This window comes from Odocoileus virginianus, chromosome 19 (assembly GCF_023699985.2).
Source record: "Odocoileus virginianus isolate 20LAN1187 ecotype Illinois chromosome 19, Ovbor_1.2, whole genome shotgun sequence".
NCBI classification, from domain to species: Eukaryota; Metazoa; Chordata; class Mammalia; order Artiodactyla; family Cervidae; genus Odocoileus; species Odocoileus virginianus.
In genome coordinates, this window is record NC_069692.1 from 39,221,665 (window position 1) to 39,247,091 (window position 25,427).

The 25,427-nt window shown below is 36.4% G+C and overlaps 1 protein-coding gene across 6 annotated transcripts in view; it reads left to right on the forward strand.

The window, feature by feature from the left end:
• EPHA7 (EPH receptor A7) overlaps nucleotides 1-25,427 on the forward strand; it is a 193,319-nt gene that overhangs the window by 15,835 nt on the left and 152,057 nt on the right. Inside the window, exon 4 of one of the 6 annotated variants that reach the window (XM_070450106.1) lies at nucleotides 8,467-8,583. The exons of the other annotated variants lie outside the window; for them this stretch is intronic. Coding sequence (XP_070306207.1) covers nucleotides 8,467-8,579 — 113 coding nt within the window. The 3' untranslated portion in view covers nucleotides 8,580-8,583. Of the gene's footprint in view, nucleotides 1-8,466; nucleotides 8,584-25,427 lie in introns of those variants that run through there. 6 annotated transcript variants of the gene reach the window in all.

A 25,427-nucleotide genomic window follows, 5' to 3' on the forward strand; every position in this document is an offset into this window, starting at 1 on the left:
AAATGTTTATCAGATATCTTAAAGACTTTGAGAAATTTGGTAAATATGCTACCTATCCAAAGGCAAATATATTCTTATTTCATTTTTCTCATAGCATATAGCAAGTTGACTTGCTAAGAATAAACAAACATGACCAGGAGTCTGCTCCAGACATGAGGATTTATTTCTATGAGGATAATGCAACTACTTATATGTATTCATTGTCACATTGCTATTTTCAATTTGTCCATTGTCTTATGTTTTTCTTTTTAACTTCTCCATCTCCCTCTTTTAATGAAAGGAAAGCCATTTCCCCCTTTTTACTAACATACTATCCATGTCTTGAGAAAAGAGCCTGATAGATTTTCTAAAATAAGAAGATTCTTGAAGTTTCTCTTACATGGCAAAGTGGCTTTTGTTTTAAGATTATATTGGTTTTCTTCCAAATTATATATTGTAAATATTATCTTGATTTGCAAAAGAAATGAAAAATAATACAAAGAAACAAAACACAAGAAGTCAATTCCTAAACTAACGTGTCACTCTATATATTGGAAGTTAACATACATTCAATTTCATGTCCAAATGTATTTCTGCTAGTTGAGTTATAACTATATTGTATTATAATTTTTATACTCTTCTTAAAGTTATTAATTTTTAGAACCTTGTAGTGCATTTTTAAAAGGCTTTTTGAATAGGTAATTTGCAAGATCTGGAACAACTGCTGTCCATGTGTGCTCCAGTCCCCAAATATTACTTTTCCCAGGAGCAACTACTTTTAATCAGTTTCTTCTGAACTTTGCAGAGATATTTCCTCATAATTTCTTTAAAAATATGGAAAAGGGTCATTGTGATACTTAATAAGAATCATAGTACAGTTTCCTTATAGAACACTATAGATTTCATTTAAAATTATACTGTTTTTTACTCATCTCTAGTCATCTTTGTATGTACCTACAGTTCATTGAAATGATAGCTATTCAAAAAATAAAGGACAGAAAGAAGATCTGATGAAAGTAAGGAAAATTAATCGAAGAGGAAAGAAATATGAAATTAATATATGCAATTTAACTTCATATGATTTAGAAACTTAGTATATGATATCAGATTATTTCTAATTATCCTGTGTTTATATACCCCTTTATATGTCTAGTGGAAGTTTAAATTGGCATCAGTTTCTAGAAGCTAATGTTAAAATTTAAATCATCGATACCTTAAAATGTTGCAATTACTTTGATTTTTTTATTGAACCTTGAATTGTTTTCTGTAATATAATTATCACTAATATACAATAGATTTTATTTATAATAATATTATGTTTAATATAGTTATTTTGTGCAAATAATGCTATTATTTTAATGGGATAAATTTAACCCAGCCATATATTTCCTATTTTTGTCTATGAGCATAAAAATCTGATGCAGGATTCAGAGAGGAAAACTTCAGACAATCCCTTTATCCAGATTTTCCTCAGAGTTAATTTATCTCATCCTATGCAAAATATCACACAAATTCATTTTTATGAAAGCATGTCTTCACTAGGATAGTCACATAGTACTAATACTTGTTAATTCCTATAGAAATAATATGTGGGAGGTAGAAGAGTACATTCACATGTAATATGAGGATTGGCAACAAATCCAGTAACAACAATTCACCCTTAAGTTTAGGTCAGATTAATGAGATAAAGTCGTTTTTGTTTTCTGCCTATAATATCAACCTCATTAAAAGTTTAGGATCCGTGTGTTTTTGTTTAGTTGCCAAGGTATGTCCAGCTCTTTTGCGACCCCCTCTCTCAATGGGATTTCCAAGGCAAGGGTACTGGAGTGGGTTGCCATTTCCTTCACAGATCCTACTGACCCTGGGATCGAACTCACAGCTCCTGCACTGGCAGGCAGATTCTTTACCACTGAGCCGACAGGGAAGTTCACATCTGTGTGTACACATGATATATATTAATCTGTAATAATAGCATTTCACAGGAGCCCAGAATAATTCATCAATTGAAATAAGTTTACATTATTTTTCTTAACTTTTGTGGTCTTATTAAGAAGTAAGGAAGGTTTATTATTTAGTGTTCTTTGTTTAGTCTAGGGTCAACGAATGACATAGAAAACAGGGGAAAATACATTTGGGGGCATAGTAGTTTGAAAAATTTTAATGGTTCCATTTTATGTATTATGTATTTTGAATTTTTTAATTTAGTTCATTCACTTATTTACTGTTGATAATTATATTATCTCTTGCTTCCAATATATTAGAAAATTAAGAGGCTTTGGAAGGACATTTAACTGTGGTTTATTTTTTGTTTCATGTGTCATCTACTTAACATCTCATTTAACCTCTTAACTATGCTGGTGTCAGCCTCAGACCTGCACTGAAGCTATTAAGTTTGAAATAGCCTTTCAAAGAAAACCTAGACAAGGAAGGGTATTAACATTGCAATGCTTTTATTAACAAAATACAATATTGATAACACAATTTACATATCTTTGTCACTTATCAGAGTTGCTTAACAATTTGTCATGTTAATATTACCTGTTATATTTTTTGAGAAGATCATTCTTTTAAAAGAGAAATTAAGGGTGGGATTGTAAAGATGAGAATATATCTAAAAATCACTAGATATAGTAAAAGTTTTTCTCTGAGAAAAATAAATTATTAATAAATTCACTATATTAATTTATGTTTTCCAATGATATATATATATATGTTCCAATGATATATATATAAACATATATCTATTTATTTTAATAATAGTTTATTTTAGCTAAACAGCTCCCATATAGACATTGACACTTAATGGCATTAACTTACCTAAATGACATTAATTAATGACCTTAATTTAAACTAGTAGGTGATCTAAATAAACTTAATTGATTTCAAAAAATGTTTCTTTATATCTTCTGTTTTTAAAAGGTGAAATAAAGTATCCTACATAGTGTTCTTATTTTAGTTGACATTTTGCTGTAAAGTAGTTTTATCCTTGAAAAGAGATGTGAGATATGTATCTTACCCACTCAAATGTATAAATTCATTATAGCACAAGTGTTCTGTGGACATTCTTGTACTCCTTGAGGGTATAATCTCCTCCAAGACAATTAGAATCACAAATTCTTGAAGGTTGAGTGTACCTTAAAGATTTATCAAAGATAAATTGAAGGGTTTTTTTTTTAGAGGATTGTAATAAATGGGACAACTGAAAACCTCATTTATAGTTCTCACAGTTTATTTATGACAGGTCTCAAGGTAAAATCAGAACTTACTGTTTGCAGTCTTCTTTCCACTTCAGTATCACAAACACACAATACATATGTACATATACACACATATACAGAAACATTGCCCACCTCATCCCTTACCAAGAAGAAAACATGCAAGTGAACATAGTGGGTGCAAAAAAATAAGATTATTGTTCTCTTTGACCCATTTTTAGATTTCTGAATTGCTGTGCACTAATCTCTTAATTTATAAGTACTGAAGAGTTAAGATTCTTTTCTCGTGGAAATCTCAGGTGACAATTACAGAGAGGCTGAATACTCATATAGGATATTCTTAGATTACTGCATATTTTAAAAAGAAAAAACAAAGTAAAGTAAAGCAAAGCTACCTCAGTAATGTCTTTAAATTTTGCTTCACAAAGCAAACAATTTATAAACAAATTTTTGCTTCTTTATTTTCAAGTAGATTGTATTTCCTCTACTATGAGTGAAAGTAAATTTCACTTTTTTTATTTAACTTACTTAATTCATGTAGCATTTTACCAGATCCTAAGAAGGTGGATTTTTGCAATTAATGTGTTTCAGATATTGTGACTGTTGTGGGTAAATATGTTTTAAAATGAGAACAGCGAACACCTCTTACATTACCAGAAATCTAGAATTTGGGATGCAGCCGAAACCCTGCTGTATAACTTTGTGGTTTCTGTCTAGATCTCCCTCTGAGAAACCTATAGACTTTAGCAGCTCAGTCTTTTCAAGGACAGGGGACAGTCAGGCTTCACGAAAATCTGTTTCTCACACTGACCTCTAAAATTAACACATGCTAACCTGAGACATTCAGCTTGTGATCTAAAGCTAGAAAAACACGTGTCTCCAGGTTTAGTATAGTATTTTAGTTTGCAAAGAAAACTGACAGGAAAATTTTAAATTTGCTTTTTCAACCATGTTTCTTGCTGTGTCTAATGTTGAGCACTGTGTGTTTCAAGGCAGAACATAATGGTTTGTTCATTTTACCCCTTTGTAAATGTTTCCCATAAGAAGACATTGCTACTTACTTCAGATGCAGAGAGCTCTCCATTGATTTTCAAGCTTATTCACCAGGTCATCACTCTTCTTTCTAATATTCTTCAGTCATCATTCAAGGTGGCATGCCAGCTCCCTCTGATTTCCCTTTTATTTTCTCCACATCTTTTCCTATAGTGGCATCGACTTTGAAAACAGCTTTTCATCTACCATTCAGGAAATTCTACACTCTTGGGTTTAAAACTTTTTAGAAGGTAGTGAAAGTACATCTTCCTTCCCTCCTCTGTGTTTTTATTGATGAGATATAATATAGCTTGAAACATTTTGCCCTTTTACTTTTCTAACATGGCAGTGATTCTATATATTATAATTCAGCATTATTCATATTAGTAGTCAATAAAGAAAAAAATTTAGACCTTATTAATAACTATTGCTCATTTTCATTGCAAAGTTTTGGTCTCATGATGGCGTTTCTTTCTGTTTTGAGCTATTATCCATTGTTTCACGTTTCTGGTTGAATTCTTAAGTAGGTGTAACAGGAAATCTAGTTTTTATCTCTTCCATCATTGATTATGTTAATTCTTTGCAAACATATATAAAGTTAAGCTTTTACTATTGATCAGAGAAAGAAGTTTTTATAATGGAAAGATAAAGTGGTAAATTAAAACTTAAAACCACAAATCACAGTATGTGGCATAATTTGTATTCTAATTTTTTTTTTTTTTTGAGCTAAGAAAATAAACACTTTGATCAATGTTGAAGGTTATTGTCCCTTTTGTAACATTTAGACTGTATCTAATTCTAGAATTACCACTGTCAGTACCACAAAGGAACAGTCAAGATGTGTATATGGATGCCTAGTCAGTTAAAAGTTCTCAACCCTGATATTTTAAAAAAGTGACTGTTATAGTATGCTTAAATCTGAGAAAAAGGGATGGAGACACTGACAAAGAAGTGTGCAGTGATAATCTAAGTAGTTTTCCTACCAGGAAGGCAGATTAAGGGTAAATAACGGAAGAGGTGCAAGGTTAGGACACTGACACAACTTCTGATCTTTAGTTTTTTAAGGATCTTCTGTCTTATATACTCTATTACAGAGACAACAAACTACGTGTTAGGTCTGTAAAAGACAGCATACACATTCAGGAGGCTGTGTGAGTACAGCTCACTTAAGCTTGTATGATACAAGCTAAGACAAGGTTGATTTCTTGAAAAGCAAAACACTAATGTATACCAGAGACCACATTAAGCACATCTTTTATTGCAGCTATTTTAAAAACCATTTCCTAATACATAATTAAAAAAAAAACAAAACAAAACAGCAAACAAATGCAAAAACCAAGTCTGCTTTTGCATGTTGGCTAATCTGCACCGGAAATAACATACATTTTATTCATGTAAACCTAAAGGGCATGGTTATTTATTATTCATTAATGTCAACTGATAACTCACTGTCACTTGTTGTCAGACTGGAATCTGATAGAATGCTGACATTGATTGATAGACATGATCCTGAGAATTTGTATGGACACACTTTTTAGATCAGTTCAACATAAAACCCAGATTGGATATGAGGCATCTTTTTGGGTTTTTTTTTTTTTTTAAAGCATATCCAGAACTCATTTGATTTTGAAGATTAGTTCTAGATTTTTAGCACCACCATTATAAAGTAAGACTACTAACTGATTTGATTTTAAAAATAATTCAGGCTGCTGGTGCTTCTTCTGGCTCATGTTTTGGAGCAAGAATTTTAATTTTGTTCATGCTGTCTTATGGAAAGAAAAATCAATAAAATAAATTTTAAAAATTGATAGCTGTTTTACATATGCATACCTGAAATAATTGAAATTCTTTGGGGAGATACTGTTTACTTAAAAGATACTTAAAAGAGTAAAAATTAAGTCATTGAGGTGCCATATATAAAATAAAAGAGAACTGTGTTCTTAAATTTCTCCTTGAATACCTATCAGCACTGTAGAAACAAAATGTTTGGCTGCAAAGATTTTAAGTGATGATTGTTTTTAATCATAATTTATTTTCTCAACTTGAGTGAAAGCACCAGCACTAAAAATAATATGCAGAATTAATGGCTTTTATTTCAAATTACAGGAAAATCAACATACTATATTTTGTCTGCAACTTAATAAAAGGGTTAATAAGTTAAAATTGGGACATCCTTATCTTTGTTTTTGTGAAATATATTTTTATTTTTAGTTCTTTTTTTTAGTGCTGAGATTGATATGTTATATATATATATTTACTAGCTAACTCTGCAATTCCAAATATGCAAATATATTAAATTATATTTTGCATGGAATAAATAATGTTGATAGTTATGTATAATAATATTTTGGAGTCTCTGAGTTATAAATACATACATAATCAAAAGTTATTTTTTGTAAAATGTGTTGCATGTAAATCTCTCTGTAAGAACTTGTCATCATTTTATCATATGTGTTTTAAACATTTGAATTTAGATAATTTCTTTCAAATTATTCAAATATCAATAACAAATCTCCAACATATTAAAATAGCTCACAGTCAGGATCTCAAAGAAACATGTAATTTATTACATCATATAGCATCTTTATTAGGCATTAAATATTTTTATGTATTTTTTAGTCAGGGAAGGCCATATTTCACAGTGTCAACCACTGGTAGAGGTCACAATAGAGTTCTGAAAATTATGTAGAGTATTTTCAGGTACACTTGTTCTAAAATATGGTTGTTAAAATTGCTTATATAAAATGACTGGGAAGCCCTTTTTTTTCCTACTGACTGAATAGTTCTGTGTAACATACATTACATACTAGTTAGTCCTCAAAATGACAAAAGATTTTGATTTTCCATTGAGAGATATACTAAGATTATCTAGGGGTTAATTTCTGCAGACAAATGCCTTATCAGTTTCATTAAAATTACTTTGGGAAATGGAGATAAATAGTTGAGCGCGCTCTGTGCTGACATGATGTTTGCCTGTCCGATCGCATCCTTTCCAATAGACAGCAGAGATGGAATTACAAAAAAAAGACATCTGTGCCGAGGTTTAGCTAGCCAAAAAGGGCAAGCTCTTGTGTTTAAAAGGTAGAGAATCCAATCGATGAAAATGTCTGGACCTGTTAGCACCAATAAAGCTAAAGGCCACTGGGAAGCTCCGAGAGGGTCTTTTGTTGTGGAGCTGGAAAGAGACCCAAACTATGACGGTTCAGGGGAGCAGGGTCAGGGAGGAAGGTCGTCCGTCTTCTGCAGCGGCAGCTCTCTGCCAGATTCTAAGGCTGTTCTGTGCAGGAACCAAGCCTCCACTGTTGACACCAACCAATTCGCAGCCAAGTGTAAATGAAGCTAATATTCACTGACCTCACGCATAGCGAGTGCAGCGCTGTGTGTCACTTGAGGAATAATGTTATCTGACACTTCAAAAAGTGAGTGATGGACAGTGTGGATGTGTGTGTGTGTGTCTGTCTGTCTGTTTTTGTGGATCAAGTCAACAGATATGTATGTATGCCTTAAGCACTCTGTATTTTTAATTGAGTTTCACAACAGCCACAGGTTTACCATATTGACACTGATTTACTTTTTGTTTTATTTTCACTTACATGTCATGAAATTTTACATGCAGGGATTCACTGTGTTTCAGAACAGAGTCTTATTTGGCTTCCTTTAGATTCTGATACAGTACCTGGTCACAGAAAGAGAAGACTCCGTTTCGCTCATAAAAAAATTTTTCAAAGAGCATTGAGTTACTAATTCACATCCAAAACATCATAAATTAGAATATATGTCCTTGTGATTTTGAAAAATGTATTGGTCTCATTATAGTATAGCAAGACAGAATGACTGTTTTGTTTATCATTTTAAAGCATTGTCTAAAACCTCTTTTGAGTTAGTAATGCCTGTTACAATCTAATAGCCTTTCTTAGTCTCTAAATCAAGATATTCATATTTTATACTTACTGAGGATTCTATGTTAAATTGCATTTTGTGAATTTCTCATTCTCCAAGGTTTTCCATGGTACTTAAAAAAGATGCTCACAAAAGTGAGTGTTAAAATGTACCAGTGGTCATAAATACCCATTACATCAACAATACTATGTAGCCAGTGTGCTTTGTAAGTAAAACAGTACCACTAAAAAAAAAAATAGAAAAGATAGCCATACTAAATATAAAGCAAAAATTCTAAAGAATGTGAGGAATGCAAAGATTTAAGAGAAAGATGAGTTAAAGCATGGCATTTATTTTTCAGAGAGTTCCATGGAAGGTGATTTATCTGACATAGTGGATTTCATGAGACTTGCCAGGACGGATCTGCATCTAATTGACATCAATCATTTTTTAACTGAAAATAAACAGTTGTAAAATATTTGGGATCTGTGTATTGATTTTTGTTCACCTCATCAGTCTTGTTTATTTGTACTTATTAAATGAGTGAACATTTTTTTCCTACCAAACTTAAAAAGACAGCATCTGATCCGTAAGATATTTTTTTCTTCTTTTTTGACAAGTAACTAAAATCAGATGAGATCAAACACAAAAGTTTTCCCCTGGCAGTGTTCCTGAATCTAATCACATAAAGACACTAAACATGTGTTTAGTCAATTCATATTTCTTTCCCCTCACATTTCTGTGAATCTAAGCACCCTTCTAAGAAAAATGATGCTTAAAAACCAGAGAGAAATTATCCATGTTGATAGTAACTTCACTGAATAAGGACAACTCTTTGTCTGTCATCAGCTGTTTATCTTCTACAGGATTTAACAATGATGTCCATATAAAACACAAGTATTAGAGCTTAGCTTGTTTGTGAATTATATGTGATAGATATCTGTATATATGGTTAGTAAATTAGGTCAGTGAATCAATTATTTTCAAAGCAGTACTCTGACAAAGAATAACTTCATAAGCTTTGCTGTTAGTGGTGTTAGGGGCAGGGAGGGTGAGTTAGGGATTAGAGTTAGGGTTAGGGAAAGGGAGTGGACTAAATTGAACTGATTTTTGTATATTTTGAATTGCATTTGTTTGTACAAAGGGTCTGTAAGATCAATCCATGCACATTTACTCCAGAATTGACAGGAGCCTACTACTCTGGGTATAAATTTGTTGATAACAATCTATAGAAATTTGTGAAAAGCTCTCTGCAGTACAGATATAATTTTGCTTAGACTTTTTACATTATTTTGTCATAGATTTTGCTGATTTCTTCAGAAATGTCATTTGAAGAGTTTTCGTAATAGAAGGAAATAAGGGCAAACTTGTTAAAAGGGAGTAGATTTTGCTTTCTGGAATCATGAGTTAATGGATTTAGCCAGGTGTTTGAATCTACATTGAAAAGACCAATTGTACTTTATGATTTGCAGAAGTCAGTTTGGATTAGTAACACTGAAGTTTAGAAACCAAAGTGTCATTTTGTGCTACAAAGTAAGTCTCAGTTCTTTTGCCCTGAGAGTTTACAAAGTTCCACTCAGTTCTATCCTGCTTGCTCAGTAGAGGTTTTTTTAACATGTGGGTCAGTGTATTATGCTATCATAAAGACTTATGATAACTTTCCACAATGATTCCTTGTTGAGTCATGTGAACTCATGGTGGTATCATATCATAGGACTGCTTCTCACAGCCATTGTTTGAATTGGAAACTTGGAGACATTGAAAGTACCTAAACATCTTTCATATACTAATTTAACAGTCACTGATGGAGCTATATCATTCAGCATTATACTATGTAGCAAATTCACATATTGCAATACTGACTTATATTTCAGATTTTTAGGATCCAAAGAATGCCTGAAATAATTGTGATTCCTGGTTTCTGGTTGGAAAACTGTGATAGCTGACTATTGTAGTTTGAGAAAAGATGCCATAGAGGGTTATTAAAAATGCCTAAATAAATCATGCTACTTTAGTATGAATTATAATTTGCTAGAGCAGATCTTAAGATGAGTTGCAAAGATCTTTGCATTCAATCAAACTGTAGAATCAAAGCAACCTTTTCCAGAGTTGCATATATTAGTACTAAATGAAATGAGATATTTTGTCCACCCAGTACTGGTTTCATGATTTTCTCTAAAGTAAGGATTACCATAATTTATTTAATAAGTAGTTTTACTTAAATTTTAAACTAATTCCCAAGAAAAATTTTGTTTCTATTTATTTTCAAAGAAAAATTGAAACATATATCAAGTAAATTAGTTCTTAATTTTATATTTTATGCTTTAAGACTTTACCTGGGAAATATGTATATACAGAGAGAGACATTATTGTTTTAAAAATAATAAATGGTGCTGTGTTGTGTAAACAACAGGCTTGACATGCTTATGTTTTTAAATAGGAACAAAATTGGGCTAGGTTCAAAACCCCCTCTCCTCCGAAGTCATCTTTTCCATGGTATTGATTTTAAATGCTGTGTTAAGATATCTTAACCATTACTTTTTTATCTTCAAGGAACAATTTATGGAGTAATCAGGTAAATGGATAGTATTCAGTTTCAAATACTATTTGCTTATTTTTTCTATGCAAAAAGTGAATGGAAAAAATGGAACTGGTGATTTGTAGTATAATAGGTTGGAGACTCATCAGGTGAATAGTGGCATCTCTAACTTAGAGCTGTGGAAGTTGTTTTTTCCTTTGTGTCAATCTGAAGGGAAAAATAAACCGGCAGTTCCAATACCTGGTCTGACATTTCCCATCTTTTCTTGTGGAGGCAGCTGGGCAAAAGCACACACGGTGACTGAAAAGGTAACTGTCCCTTTGAGGGCATGGTTGATTTTACTTCTGATTCTGCGGTACTATAGAGGTCAAGGATTTCTCGAGAAGCTTGACCTATGTTTGCTGTCAGGAAAAGTGGGTGATTTTCACTCTCTATACCTGCAAGTCTCTGAAGTTATGTGTAGATTGGAGTTTATTCTGCACTGCTTTGTCAGCATGGCTGGGGCTTTTTTTGACAATTGTAAAAGAATCCTGAGAAGGAATTGCTTTTTTTTGTAGAGCAGGAGACTCCTATATAATTTATAGAAATTTAGATTGTACCATATGCCTTTAACAAAATTTTAGAGTATGCCATTTTATAGTTAAGAAAATTCTGTTTAATTCTGACTGATATGCTCGAAAGTACAAATTTTATAATGAGTTGAAACCCAACTACAATTTAGTTCTTAGTTTGTTTTTTTTTATATACTTTCTGTCTCCTGAACCATGCAGAGTTTAACTTTTATTCTGTTTTTAGGTAGCTGAAAGTTGAATGAATAAGTAATAGGTTAAAAAAAATAGATTATTTTATTCTGTTGTCCTTATCTTTTAGCTAGTTAACTAAATAACCAATCATCTTCTTCCTCCACTTCTCCCATCCTGCTTTCCCCTTTCCTTCTGTTATTTATTTGTAATTATTAATATACTGTAAGTAGTTTATAATGACATAAATATATTCATAAATATACAGATAGGTTTCCCAGGTCAATAGGCCTTGCAGTAAATCCTCTTATGTACATCTTTTCCTTTGCGACTGAGAAATTATTACTTGAGTTTTTCCCTATTCATGCTACTTCCTTTAGGCCCTCTTCTGACCTTTCCTACCAAGACATGAACGTTAACATAGGAGGTCAAGGTGCTATTTTTTTTATCTTAGCAACACAATATGATTATGTTGCACTATATAAAAGTATTCTAGTAGGTTTTCTGATTTTCTTTTCCTCCATTATCAGTTTTCTGTTTCTGTTTCTATCTTGAACAATGATATCATATTGGTAGTTTATTGAGTGAAGATGATGCTGAAGATCTCATTCACATTTTTATACCTGTAATGACTTTTCTTGCTCTCAAAGTAGAGTTGTTTCTTTCTGCATCTGTTTGAACCCTTGGAGGGCTAGTGTGCAGCATAAAATTCCAGAGGGATTAATTTCATTAGAATATACCCATGTGATACTAGTGGTAAAGAACCTGCCTACCAACGCAAGAGACATAGGAGACAGTCTTGATCCCTGGGTGGGGAAGATCCCCTGGAGGAGGGCATGGCGACCCACTGGAGTATTCTTGCGTGGAGAATCCCCATGGACAGAGGAGACTGGTGGGCTACAGTCACAGGGTCGGAAAGGGTCAGACAAGACTGAAGCAACTGAGCATGCACACATGCAGAAGGCTGCAAGGACTAGTAGGCTATATTTAAATACGTTTTGACAATTTAGATTATTGCTGCAATTTAATGCATTTTTATTGAGGGAAAATTGTGAAACTGACAGGAATATAATAGAAAGGGGAATTAAGGATTCTTCAGTGCTGCGTAGAGAGTAGAAGATCAAACAGAAGTATTGGCCTTCACAGGAATTCACTGGTAAAAAGGACTGCTGGGGAAAAATGTTTGGAATATAAAACCAATTCAATTGAGTTCAATAAATATTTCTTGGATGCTTTTCACTTATAGATAACTATGATAAGCTTATAGAGACAAGCTTACATGAGTTTATAGATTGCCAAGACACCCAGTATTCACCAGATAGTGGAGTAAAAGGATGTGTGCTTATCTTCTCCTGTGAGAACTCCAAAATTGCAACTAACCCCTGAAAAACCATTAACAGGAGAATGTTGGATCCTACCAAAAAGATATCCCACATCCAAGGGCAAAGAAGAAACTCCAACAAGATGGTGGGAGGGAAAATCACATTTAGAATCAAACCCCATACCTACCAGAGATGCTCAGAGGGCTCAGATATGCACAAAATCTTGTGTGCACCAGGACCCCACAAGAGACTGAGCAAGACCTGTGTTTGAGTGTCTCCTGTGGAGGCGCGGGTCAGCTGTGGCCTGCCTTGGGGGACAGGGTCTCTGGGTGCAGCAGACCTGGGAAGCATGGATGTGAGCCCTACCACAGAGCCGCAGGCTGGAGAACAATTATACCAAAGACGTTCTTGCCCTGCTGTGAAAGTTCTAGGGACCACAAGAGATTTCCCAACCCAGGGATTTGGCAAAGGGACTGAGCACCCCCCAGGGAATTTGACTTTGAAGGCCAGTGGGTTTTGATTACAGTCCTTCCACGGGACTGGGGAAACAGACACTGGGAAGGCACAGGCAAAACTGTGAACACCGGGACCCAGGAGAAGCATGAGAGCCCTGAACCAGACTCACCTGTGAGTGTCCAGGAGCCTCCAGCAGAGGCGGGGGTGGAGAGTGGCCAGCCACGGAGTCAGGGGCATGAATAGAGCAGTGCCGGCCTAGGTCCTTTTGAAGGAGATTGCAATGACCACCATTAACCCAACCATAGTTTGGCTTCAGGCCAAACTACAGGGAGGGAACACAGCCCCACCCATCAACAAAAAATGGGAGTAAAGATTTACTGAGCATGGTTGTCTGAGGAGGCCTTACAAGTAGCTGAGAAAAGAGAAGCTAAAGGCAAAGGAGAAAAGGAAAGATATACCCATTTGAATGCAGAGTTCCAAAGAATGGCAAGGAGAGATAAGAAAGCCTTCCTCAGTGATCAATGAAAACAAATAGAGGAAAACAATAGAAGGGAAAGACTAGCAATCTCTTCAAGAAAATCAGGAAGAGAGCATTTCTTGCAAACATGGGCAAAATAAAGGACAGGAATGGTATGGACCTAACAAAAACAGAAGATAGTAAGAAGAGATGGCAAAAATACACAGAAGAACTGTACAAAAAATATCTTCATGACCCAAATAACCACGATGGCGTGATCACTCACCTAGAGCCAGATGTCCTAGAGCGTGAAGACAAGTGGGCCTTAGAAAGCATCACTACAAAGTTAGTGGAGGTGATGGAATGTCAGCTGCGTCATTTCAAATCCTGAAAGATGACGCTGTTAAAGTGTTGCACTCAATATGCCAGCAAATTTGGAAAATTTGGCAGTGGCCTCAAGACTGGAAATGGTCAGTTTTCATTCCAATCCCAAAGAAAGGCAATGACAAACAATGCTGAAACTACAGCACAGTTGTACTCATCTCACATGCTAGAAAAGTAATGCTCAAAATTCTCCAAGCCAGCTTCAGCAATACGTGAACCGTGAACTTCCAGATGTTCAAGCTGGATTTAGAAAAGGCAGAGGGACCAGAGATCAAATTGCCAACATCCGCTGGATCATGGAAAAAGCAAGAGAGTTCCAGAAAAAAATCTACTTCTGCTTTATTGACTATGCCAAAGCCTTTGACTGTGTGGGTCACAACAAACTGTGGAAAATTCTGAAAGAGATGGGAATACCAGACTGCATTATCTGCCTCCTGAGAAATCTTAAGCAGGTCAAGAAACAACAGTTAGAACTGGACATAGAACAGACTGGTTCCAAATTGTGAAAGGAGTATGTCAAGGCTGCATATTGTCACCCTGTTTATTTAACTTACATGCAGAGTACATCGTGATAAATGCTGGGCTGAATGAAGCACAAGCTGGAACTCAGATTGCCAGGAGAAATATCAATAACCTCAGATACACAGATGACACCACCCTTATGGCAGAAAGGGAAGAAGAACTAAAGAGCCACTTGGTGAAAGTAAAAGAGGAGAGTAAGAAAGCTGGCTTAAAACTCAATGTTCATAAAATGAAGATCATGGCGTCTGGTCCCATCACTTCATAGCAAATACATGGGGAAACAATGGAAACAGTGAGAGACTTTATTATTTTGAGCTCCAAAATCCCTGCAGATGGTGACTGCAGCCATGAAATTAAAAGACGCTTGCTCCTTGGAAGAAAGGTTATGACCAACATTAGACAGCATATTAAAAAGCAGAGACATTACTTTGGTGAAAAAGATCCATCTAGTCAAAGCTATGGTTTTTCCAGTAGTCATGTATGAATGTTAGAGTTGGGCTATAAAGAAAGCTGAGCACTGAAGAATTGATGCTTTTGAACTGTGGTGTTGGAAAAAACTCTTGAGAGTCCCTCGGACTGCAAGGAGATCCAACCAGTCAATCCTAAAGGAAATCAATCCTGAATATTCATTGGAAGGACTGATGCTGAAGCTGAAACTCCAATACTTTGACCACCTGATTTGAAGAACTAACTCCTTGGAAAAGACCCTGATGCTGGGAAAGATTGATGGCAGGAGGAGAAGGGGACGACAGAAGATGAGATGGTTGAATGGCATCACTGACTTGATAGACATGAGCTTGATCATGCTCCGGGAATTGATGACAGACAGGGAAGCCTGGCATGCTGCAGTCCATGGGGTCGCAAAGAGTGGGACAGGACTGAGCAACTGAACTGAACTGTACTGAACATGGCCCTGCCTCCCCCCATAGCCAGTTCCTCCAATCAGGAAGCTTCCATAAGCCTCTAATCCTTATCGCATCAGAGGGCAGACAGAATGGAAACCACAAGTACAGAAAACTAGCCAAACTGATCACTTGGGTATCATCCTTGTCTAACTCCATGAAGCTATGAGCCATGCTGTGTATGGCCACCCAAGATGGATAGGTAGTGATGGTAAGTTCTGAAAAAACGTGGTCCACTGGAGATGGGAATGGCAAATCACTTCAGTATTTTTGCTTTGAGAACCCCATGAACAGTATTAAAAGGCAAAAAGATATGACACTGAAAGATGAACTCCCTAGGTCGGTAGGTGCTCAATATGCTACTGGAGAAGAGTGGAGAAATAGCTCCAGAAAGAATGAAGAGGCGGAGCCAAAAAGAAAACAATCAGTTGTGTATGTGACTGGTGATGAAAGTAAGGTCCAATGCTGTAAGAAACAATATTGCATAGGAACCTGGAATGTTAGTTCCATGAATCAAGGTAAATTCAAAATGGTTAAACAGGAGATGGCAAGAATGACCATTGACATTTTGGAATCAGTGAACTAAAATGTACTGGAATGGGAGAATTTTGTTCAGATGACCGTTTTATACACACACACACACACACACACACACACACACTACTGTGGGCAAGATTCCCTTGGAAGAATTGGAGTAGCCCTGATGGTCAACAAAAGATTCCAAAATGCGGTACTTGAGTGCAATCTGCAAATATCATTTTGAGATCAGAGAAATGGTAGAATGATCTCTGTTTATTTCCAAGGCAAGCCATTCAATATCACAGTAATAAAAGTCTATGCCCCAACCACTAATGCTGAAGCAGCTGAATTTGTATTGTTCTACGATGCCCTACAAGACCCTTGTAGAACTAACACCAAAAAAGATGTCTTTTTCATCATAGGGGACTGGAATGCCAAAGTAGGAAGTAAAAGGTATCTGGAATAACAGGCAAGTTTGGCCTTGAAGTACAAAATGAAGCAGGGCAAAAGCTAACACAGTTTTACCAAGAGAGTGCACTGTTCATAGTAAACACCGTCTTCCAATAACACAAGAGATGATTCTACACATGTACATCACCAAATGGTCAATACTTAAATCAGGTTGATTGTATTTGCAGCTGAAGTTGGAGAAGCTCTGTATAGTCAGCAAAATCAAAACCAGGAGATAACTGTGGCTCAGATCATGACCTCCTTATTGCAAAATTCAGACTTAAATTGAACAAGGTAGGGAAAACCACTAGTCCATTCCAGTATGACCTAAATCAAACACCTTATGGTTATACAATGGAAGTGACAAATATGTTCAAGGGATTAGATTTGATAGACAGAGTGCCTGAAGAACTATGGATGGAGGTTTGTAACATTGTATAGTAGGCGGTGATCAAAACCATCTCCAAGAGAAAGAAATGCAAAAAGGCCAAATGGGTGTCTGAGGAGGCCTTACAAATAGCTGAGAGAAGAAGAGAAGTAAAAGGCAGGCATTCAATGTGCATCAGCTTTGCTGTATGCACCTCAGGGGATTCTAGGTCACTGCAAAGTAATGGCTTTTCCATATGTTCTTCACAACTAGCACCTCCCTAAAGAATCAAACATATAATGATTGTCTAGTTAACTTGCTTTTGTATAGCAGGGCATAAAGATTACATATCATACCCAATATTCAGTTGTGCCAACAAGTAATTTTGGTAATGATAATTATGATGATAATAGAGATTCTCTGCCTAGACAAAGAATTTTGACTCTTAAAGGGAAAGGACAACCTTAAAGGTCCAAGAATAGGAGATAAAAACTACTATGAAATATCCTTAATTTAAGATGTCATGCATGCATGCAAAGTCTCTTCAGTTGTGTCCGATTCTTTTTGACCCATGGACTGAAGCCCACCAGCTTCCTCTGTCCATCCGATTCTCCAGGCAAGAATACTGGAGTGGATTGCCATGCCTTCCCCCAGGGTAGTTTCCTGACCCAGGGATGGAACCCATGTCTCTTATGTCTCCTATGTTGGCAGGCAGGTTCTTTACCACTGAGCCAGCAGGGAAGCCCTTTAAGATGTCAAATAGAGTCTCAAATCATATCATTGAATTATGAAGTTTATGTGGGGAAGTGTTCACAATATTAGGTTAAGTAGGGATAGTATGCAGAGTAGTATTTACAATGTCATTTTTAGGAGAGACTGGAAAAGTGTACAGAAAGTTGCTAACATTCATCTGTGACCAGTGGGGATATAGGCTATATTTGGTTTTCTTTGAATTAGTCTATGTTGTTTATGTTTTCTTCTGTGATCACGTGTTACTTTCCATGGATGTATGTACAATATGTGTGTATGTGTCTGTATATGCCCCTACTGGGGGCTTCCCAGGTGGCTCAGTGGGTAAAGAATCCACCTGTGGTATGGAATACACAGGAGATGTGGGTTCGATCCCTGGCTCAGAAAGAGCCCCTGGAGGAGGGCATGGCAACCCACTCCGGTATTCTGGCCTGGAGAATTCCATGGACAGGGGAGCCTGGTGGGCTACAGTCCATGGGGTCACAAAGAGTCAGATACAGCTGAAGCCACTGAACATGCACACACACACATTTATCGATCTATCTCACCTCTGTGTGTGTAATTTCACAAAGAAAAAAAGGAGCATGGGCGCTGCAAATGGCAAAATTGACTCATCCTTGCCTTGAGTTTTACTCTTAGCATTTGCGGTCCAAATACTTTTTTCTTTTTTTCCTGCTGTTTGATATTATGGGGCACCATTCTAGTTAATAAGTGGGCTTCCCTGGTAGCTCAGCTGGTAAAGAATCTCCCTGAAATGCAGGGGACCCTGGTTCGATTCCTAGGTCAGGAAGATCCGCTGGAGAAGGGATAGGCTACCCACTCCAGTATTCTTGGGCTTCTCTTGTGGCTCAGCTGGTGAAGAATCCACCTGCAATATGGGAGACCTGGGTTCGATCCCTGGGTTAGGAAGATCCCCTGGAGAAGGGAAAGGCTACTCTCTCCAGACCTAGAGAATTACCTGGACTGTATAGTCCATGGGGTTGCAAAGAGTTGAGCATGACTGGGCGACTTTCAATTTTTTCTTTATTTTCAAGAATATTTTAGTATTAAAGAATTCCCCAAATTTGACTCCTAGTTGGGGAGCTAAGACCTCACAAGCCACATGGCAAGGCCGAAAAAGTAAAATAAAATTATCTAAACCAATTTAGTAAATGAACCACTGTTAAGTGTCTATGGAAATTAAACTTTTGAGGATTTAAAAAGTTATGGTCTTTAACTATTAATGATTTCTTTCTGATTACTAGATGACACAGAGAAGTAGGTTATTTAAGCATCCTGTATGTATCTCTTCCTTTCTCTCTCTCTCTCTCACACACACATATATGTATGTATGTAATATATATTACATACATGTACATATGTACACATATATTTTAGTCTTATCGATTATCAGTCCTTGAGCTGTAGCTGTTACTAAGAAGGTATTATATACTTGCAGTCATTTGCATTGTTCTATGGAATTGAATATCACTTACAGAATAAGCTGCAAATGGGTAGTATCAGTTCTAGTAGATATTATTTATTAATTTGCCAAAAGTAAATGTATCTTTTTGTGTGAGGAAGAAATTGGTATATAATTGCAATTTAATTACAAAAAATGAAACCAAATCAGCTATAAACTTACATGATAAAAGGAAGTAAATACACAGTAACAATCACCTTCAGTAACATTGAATCTTGCCATGTTCTGTATACTACACATACATTTATATTTGTACTGCAACTGATTTTTGATTGTCTGATATGGCATACTCAAATCTCTGGGTTTCTTAGTTTGAATGAAAGTACAGTTTTTAATTTTCATGCTATTCAGTATGTCTGTTTTAAGGACTCCACATTAATTTTCATATTAGACTACAGACAATATTTTAGGGTGATAAATCATCTGGGAATCATATGACAAAAGTATAATTTGTAAGAGTGATTTAAAGATGTATGTAAACTTGTGGCCTCTAGGTCTGCATGCTGCTGCTAAGTCGCTTCAGTCGTGTCTGACTCTGTGTGATCCCATAGACGGCAGCCCACCAGGCTCCCCCATCCCTGGGATTCTCCAGGCAAGAACACTGGAGTGGGTTGCCATTTCCTTCAATGCATGAAAGTGAAAAGTGAAAGTGAAGTCGCTCAGTCGTGTCCAACTCTTAGCCACCCCATGGACTGCAGCCTACCAGGCTCCTCCATCCATGGGATTTTCCAGGCAAGAGTACTGGAGTGGGGTGCCATTGCCTTCTCCGTAGGTCTGCATAGTCTTATATAATTTCGGCTAGATCAATCTTCTCTACTCAGACATTTAGGAATAAGATATGTCAGAATCCCAATCTTAGAAGCTTCTGCAGCACCAGGAAATTTGTGATTAGTAGATGGAAAATAGATGGAAAAGGCTGCCTACAACTTTTGTTTTCCTGCCACGACAACTGTTGCCTAGCTCACAACTTGCATCAGGAATACTTCTGCCTCTGCAGAGAGTTTCCCCCCAAATTATCTCCTTATCATTAGTTGAAAAAACAAACCAGACAAACAAAGCAAAAAACTGTACTGAGAATCTATTCTGTACATTGTAGGTAAACTTTCTGTTTTCATCAAAATATAAATATTTAAATAACCAGCAATAATAAAAGTCAGAAAATGGTAAATTGTATATGAGTTCTAATTAAGGGTGGAAAGAAATTTCAACTAGAGAAAAAAATAAGGCTTTTAGGAGACGGTATGTATATTGAAAGCATTAGTCACTTAGTTGTGTCAGACTCTTTGCTACCTCATGGACTGTAGCCTGCAGTCTTCTCAGCCCGTGGAATTCTCTAGGGAAAAATACTGGAATGGGTTGACATTTCCTTCTCTAGGGCATCTTCCTAACCTAGGGATCGAACCCAGGTCTCCTGCATTGCAGGCAGATTCTTTACAATCTCAGCCACCAGGGAACAGACGGAAGTGAAATCATATAGACACTTCCAGGCCTGGTGAGGATGACGAACAAAGATGGTGTATGTATGAAGTTACAGGTCATATTTGTTGATCAGATCGCTGGGGTGAGTGTGAAAAGGAATATAGTGAGAGAGGAAAATAGAAGATAAACTGATTGGGTCTCCAGGGGCTTTCTACGTTGTAGTAAGGGAATTGTACTTTTGTAGTTATGAAGTAACCATCACAAATTTGTTAAGTAGGGTATATAATCAAAAGTTGTGCTGTAGTGATAACTTGAAGGGAGGTTGAAGACTGGATTAGAGATGAGAGAAACTGAAAGTAACATCTATTTGAATGACTAGAAAAAAAAAAAACCTCTGAAGGAAGACCCTGTTACTAAGAATGGGAAGGGAGAGGTGTATTGGGACACATAAGAGACAAAACTAATGCTCAGAAAAACAGCAAGCTGTTATGGGTGACACATGACATTAGAGTTACCAACTTATCTTTTATTACTATCCTGTTTAAGCCCACTTAGCTTCAGTCTAACTTTATTTGTCAATATTTTCCAAATGTAGTCCCTAATTTTTGGTTTCAGTGTTCTCTGTCATGCTTGTTTCAGATTCCAGATACTCCTTTTCCTCCATTGCACATAAAACATGCATATATTGTATGTCGTTCAAAAACTCAAGTTTAACTACCCGCAGCAACCATCTGTAATTTTCATGGTCTAAACAAATCTCTTGGCTCCTGAAGTCCCAAGATATTTTATTTCTGTATTTTTAAGAAAAATATATTATTGTCTAAGATAACACATTTCACTGGTAAAGAGCAAGAGCTTTGGAGTCAAATTCTTATTCTATTACTTCACTAGTCTTGACTTTGTGCAAATTACTTAATCTCACATAAAGTTTCCTCATCATAAATTATGGGTTCATGGTTGAATTCATGGAATCCAAGTGATATCAGATATTATTATTAATAGTAAATTGTATGGTGTATATATATTACTGAATGACATCCCAGGAACAAAATAAGTGTTTTGGAGAAGCTCAGTACAGTCAGCACAAACAAGACTGCGAGCTGACTGTGGCTCAGATCATGAACTCCTTATTGCCAAATTCAGACTGAAATTGAAGAAAGTGGAGAAAACCAATAGGCCATTCAGGTATGACCTAAGTCAAATCCCTTATGACTATACAGTGGAAGTGAGAAATAGATTTAAGGGACTAGATCTGATAGACAGAGTGCTGGTGAACTATGGATGGAGGTTCGTGACATTGTACAGGAGACAAGCAAGACCATCCCCATGGAAAAGAAATGCAAAAAAGCAAAATGACTGTCTGAGGAGGCCTTACAAATAGCTGTGAGAAGAAGGGAAGTGAAAAAGCAAAGGAGAAAAGGAAAGATATTCTCATTTGAATGCAGAGTTCCAAAGAATAGCCAGGAGAGATAAGAAAGCCTTCCTCAGTGATCAGTGCAAAGAAATAGAGGAAAACAATAGAATGGGAAAGACCAGAGATCTCTTCAAGAAAATTAGAGATACCAAGGGAACATTTCACACAAAGATGGGCTCAATAAAGGGCAGAAATGGTATGGACCTAACAGAAGCAGAAGATATTAAGAAGAGGTGGTAAGAATACACAGAACTGTACAAAAATGATCTTCACGATCCAGATAATCACGATGGTGTGATCATTCACCTAGAGCCAGACATCCTGGAATGTGAAGTCAAGTGGGCCTTAGGAAGCATCACTACAAACAAAGCTAGTAGAGGTGATGGAATTACAGTTGAGCTATTTCAGATCCTGAAAGATGATGCTGTGAAAGTGCTGCACTCAATATGCCAGCAAATTTGGAAAAGTCAGCAGTGGCCACAGGACTGGAAAAGGTCAGTTTTCATTCCAATCCCAAAGAAAGACAATGCCAAAGAATGCTCAAATTACCACACAATTGCACTCATCTCACATGCTAGTAAAGTAATGCTCAAAATTCTCCAAGCCAGGCTTCAGGCAATACATGGACCATGAAGTTCCAGATGTTCAAGCTGGTTTTAGAAAAGGCAGAGGAACCAGAAATCAAATTGCCAATATCCGCTGGATCATTGAAAAAGCAAGAGAGTTCCAGAAAAACATCTATTTCTGCTTTATTGAATATGCCAAAGCCTTTGACTGTGTGGATCACAATAAACTGTGGAAAATTCTGAAAAAGATGGTAATACCAGACCACCTGACGTGCCTCTTGAGAAACCTGTATGCAGGTCAGGAAGCAAAAGTTAGAGCTGGACATGGCACAACAGACTGGTTCCAAATAGGAAAAGGAGTACGTCAAGGCTGTATATTGTCACCCTGCTTATTTAACTTATATGCAGAGTACATCATGAGAAACGCTGGGCTGGATGAAGTACAAGCTGGAATCAAGATTGCCGGGATAAATATCAATAACCTCAGATATGCAGATGACACCACCCTTATGGCAGAAAGGGAAGAAGAACTAAAGAGTGTCTTGATGAAAGTGAAAGAGGAGGCTGAAAAAGTCGGCTTCAAGCTCAGCATTCAGAAATCTAAGATCATGGCATCCTGTCCCATCACTTCATGGCAAATAGATGGGGAAACAGTGGAAATAGTGGCTGACTTTATTTTTGGGGGCTCCAAAATCACTGCAGATGGTGATTGCAGCCATGAAATTAAAAGATGCTTACTCCTTGGAAGGGAAGTTATGACCAACCTAGACAGCATATTAAAAAGCAGAGACATTACTATGTCAGCAAAGGTCCATCTAGTCAAGGCTATGGTTTTTCCAGTGGTCATGTATGGATGTGAGAGTTGTGCTATAAAGAAAGCTGAGCACTGAAGAATTGATGCTTTTGAACTGTGGTGTTGGAGAAGACTCTTGAGAGTCCCTTGGACTTCAAAGAGATCCAACCAGTCCTTCCTAAAGGAGATCAGTCCTGGGTGTTCATTGGAAGGACTGATGCTGAAGCTGAAACTCCAATACTTTGGCCACCTGATGAGAAGAGCTGACTCATTTGAAAAGACCCTTATGCTGGGAAGGATTGAGGGCAGGAGGAGAAGGGGACGACAGAGGATGAGATGGTTGGATGGCATCACCGACTCAATGGACATGGGTTTGGGTAAACTCCTGGAGTTGGTGATGGAGAGGGAGGGAGGCCTGTCATGCTGCAGTTCATGGGGTCACAAAGAGTCGGACATGACTGAGTGGCTGAACTGAACTAAAATTTGGTTTAGCTATAAATGGTGTGTGAATTGATGGGAACTGCCTAAAAGCTTTAAGGCAGAGGGGAATAAGGCTGTCCCACCAAATGTTGGGCCAATCAGATTGAGCACTCTTAATGTGAGGCTTTTAAAATCAGATAAAGACTTTGATTAAGTACAATGGAAAGAGAAGCAAAGGATAGTTTCCAGTACCCAGTTTTGCTAAAATCTTATCCTTGGTCAAGACTTAGCTACTGAATAACAGCGACAACATCCTTGTTCAGGTCAGAAAACCTGTCAATATGTGCTTCTCCTTTAATATGAATGTGGCTGTAGATGGTAGCTGCATACAGTGTTAGCGACACCCCATACACATAACTTGAGTAAGCTAAGACCTTGTCAGAGATATTTGTGAAAATGGTAGTAGTTGTAGCAAGAGATGGGAAGACAAGTTAGGTTAAATCAGCTGGCAGAGTTTCTTAGGACAAATCATATGGAGGCAAGTAGCGTTTCAGTCTATCATCTAGATAGTGGTGAGGGCAAAACCAAATTCAAGTGAGCCAAGAAATGAATGGTCAAGTGTGAAAATGGTGCTTGTCATGAAGAAAAGAAAGCCAAGACAAAGTAAACTTGTTAGCAGAATGGATAAAAGTTTATCTAGTTATTTGGATGGTCCACATAAAAAAGGGTTCTTGTTCTCTGTTGGAGAGTTAATTATGGTAGACAAAAGCTTTAAGGAGTTGGTATTAAAGACTTTTTTATCCAGAGTTTCCTAAACTAATTTGATAGAATGTGCAAAGTTGACTTTAAGATAAATCCTTTTTGTGTAGTAATAATTCTTAGTAATATTTGGAGCAGCATTTCCAAATGAAGTGGAAGATTATCTATAGTCCTTGAAGGAGAAGGGCAGAGAAGGAAGAGAGGAAGGAGACTCAAAGCTGAGATCAAAGTGGGGAGTTTTCAAGTTTGTTACTGGGAAATGAAAAACATTTGATTGATGATGATAACTTAAGCATGACTGTGCTTGTTGACAGATGGAGAGATTTCTATAAGTTTATCTCTCCAAAAGATGGAGCAGAATTGGGAAGAGAGGATCACAGGGTATAAGAAAAAAGGACAGAGGCGAGGTGGGGTGCGGTGGGTGTGGGTGGGGGTGGGGGGAGATGCAGAATTCTGTCTTGGAATTCCAGAATGTAATTATCTTTTCTCCTGACTTATTAGCTCATTGGTTCTAATGACCTTTGATATAAAGTTTCTAAACTTTGTAATTTGTGATTTAACTTGTGATTAATTTAATTGGCAATTAATTTGCTAATGTCTGTTAACCAGTTGTTAGAATTACTAAATACATATGTTAATAATCACAATACCAAAGGAAGCTGCTTTGTTTGCCCTATAAATCAAACTGAAAGGTCCTACCTTTTAAGGACATATTTTGCAATAAAAAGGATTTTCTAAAATAGAAACCTTTAGTTTGTTTCAGAGAAAGTAGAAAAACTTATGATCTTTTAAAGACATATTACATCTGATCTTGTGTTCACCACCACTTCAGTTTTTGATTTGTGAAAATGAGATATGTATCACTTACCCATCTAATAACTTAATGTAATAATTTACTTTTATTGCTTATTTTCCTTTTCACTGAACATTTATCACCTTAGAATTTTCTCAGTTTGTAATTGTGTTCAAGGACAGTTGTGCAGGAAGCACTGTAAGGAGATGAATTTGTAAATAAAAAATATGATCCTTTGAAATGAATATACTCATGAGTAAAACACTAAATAATCCAGAAAAAAAAAAT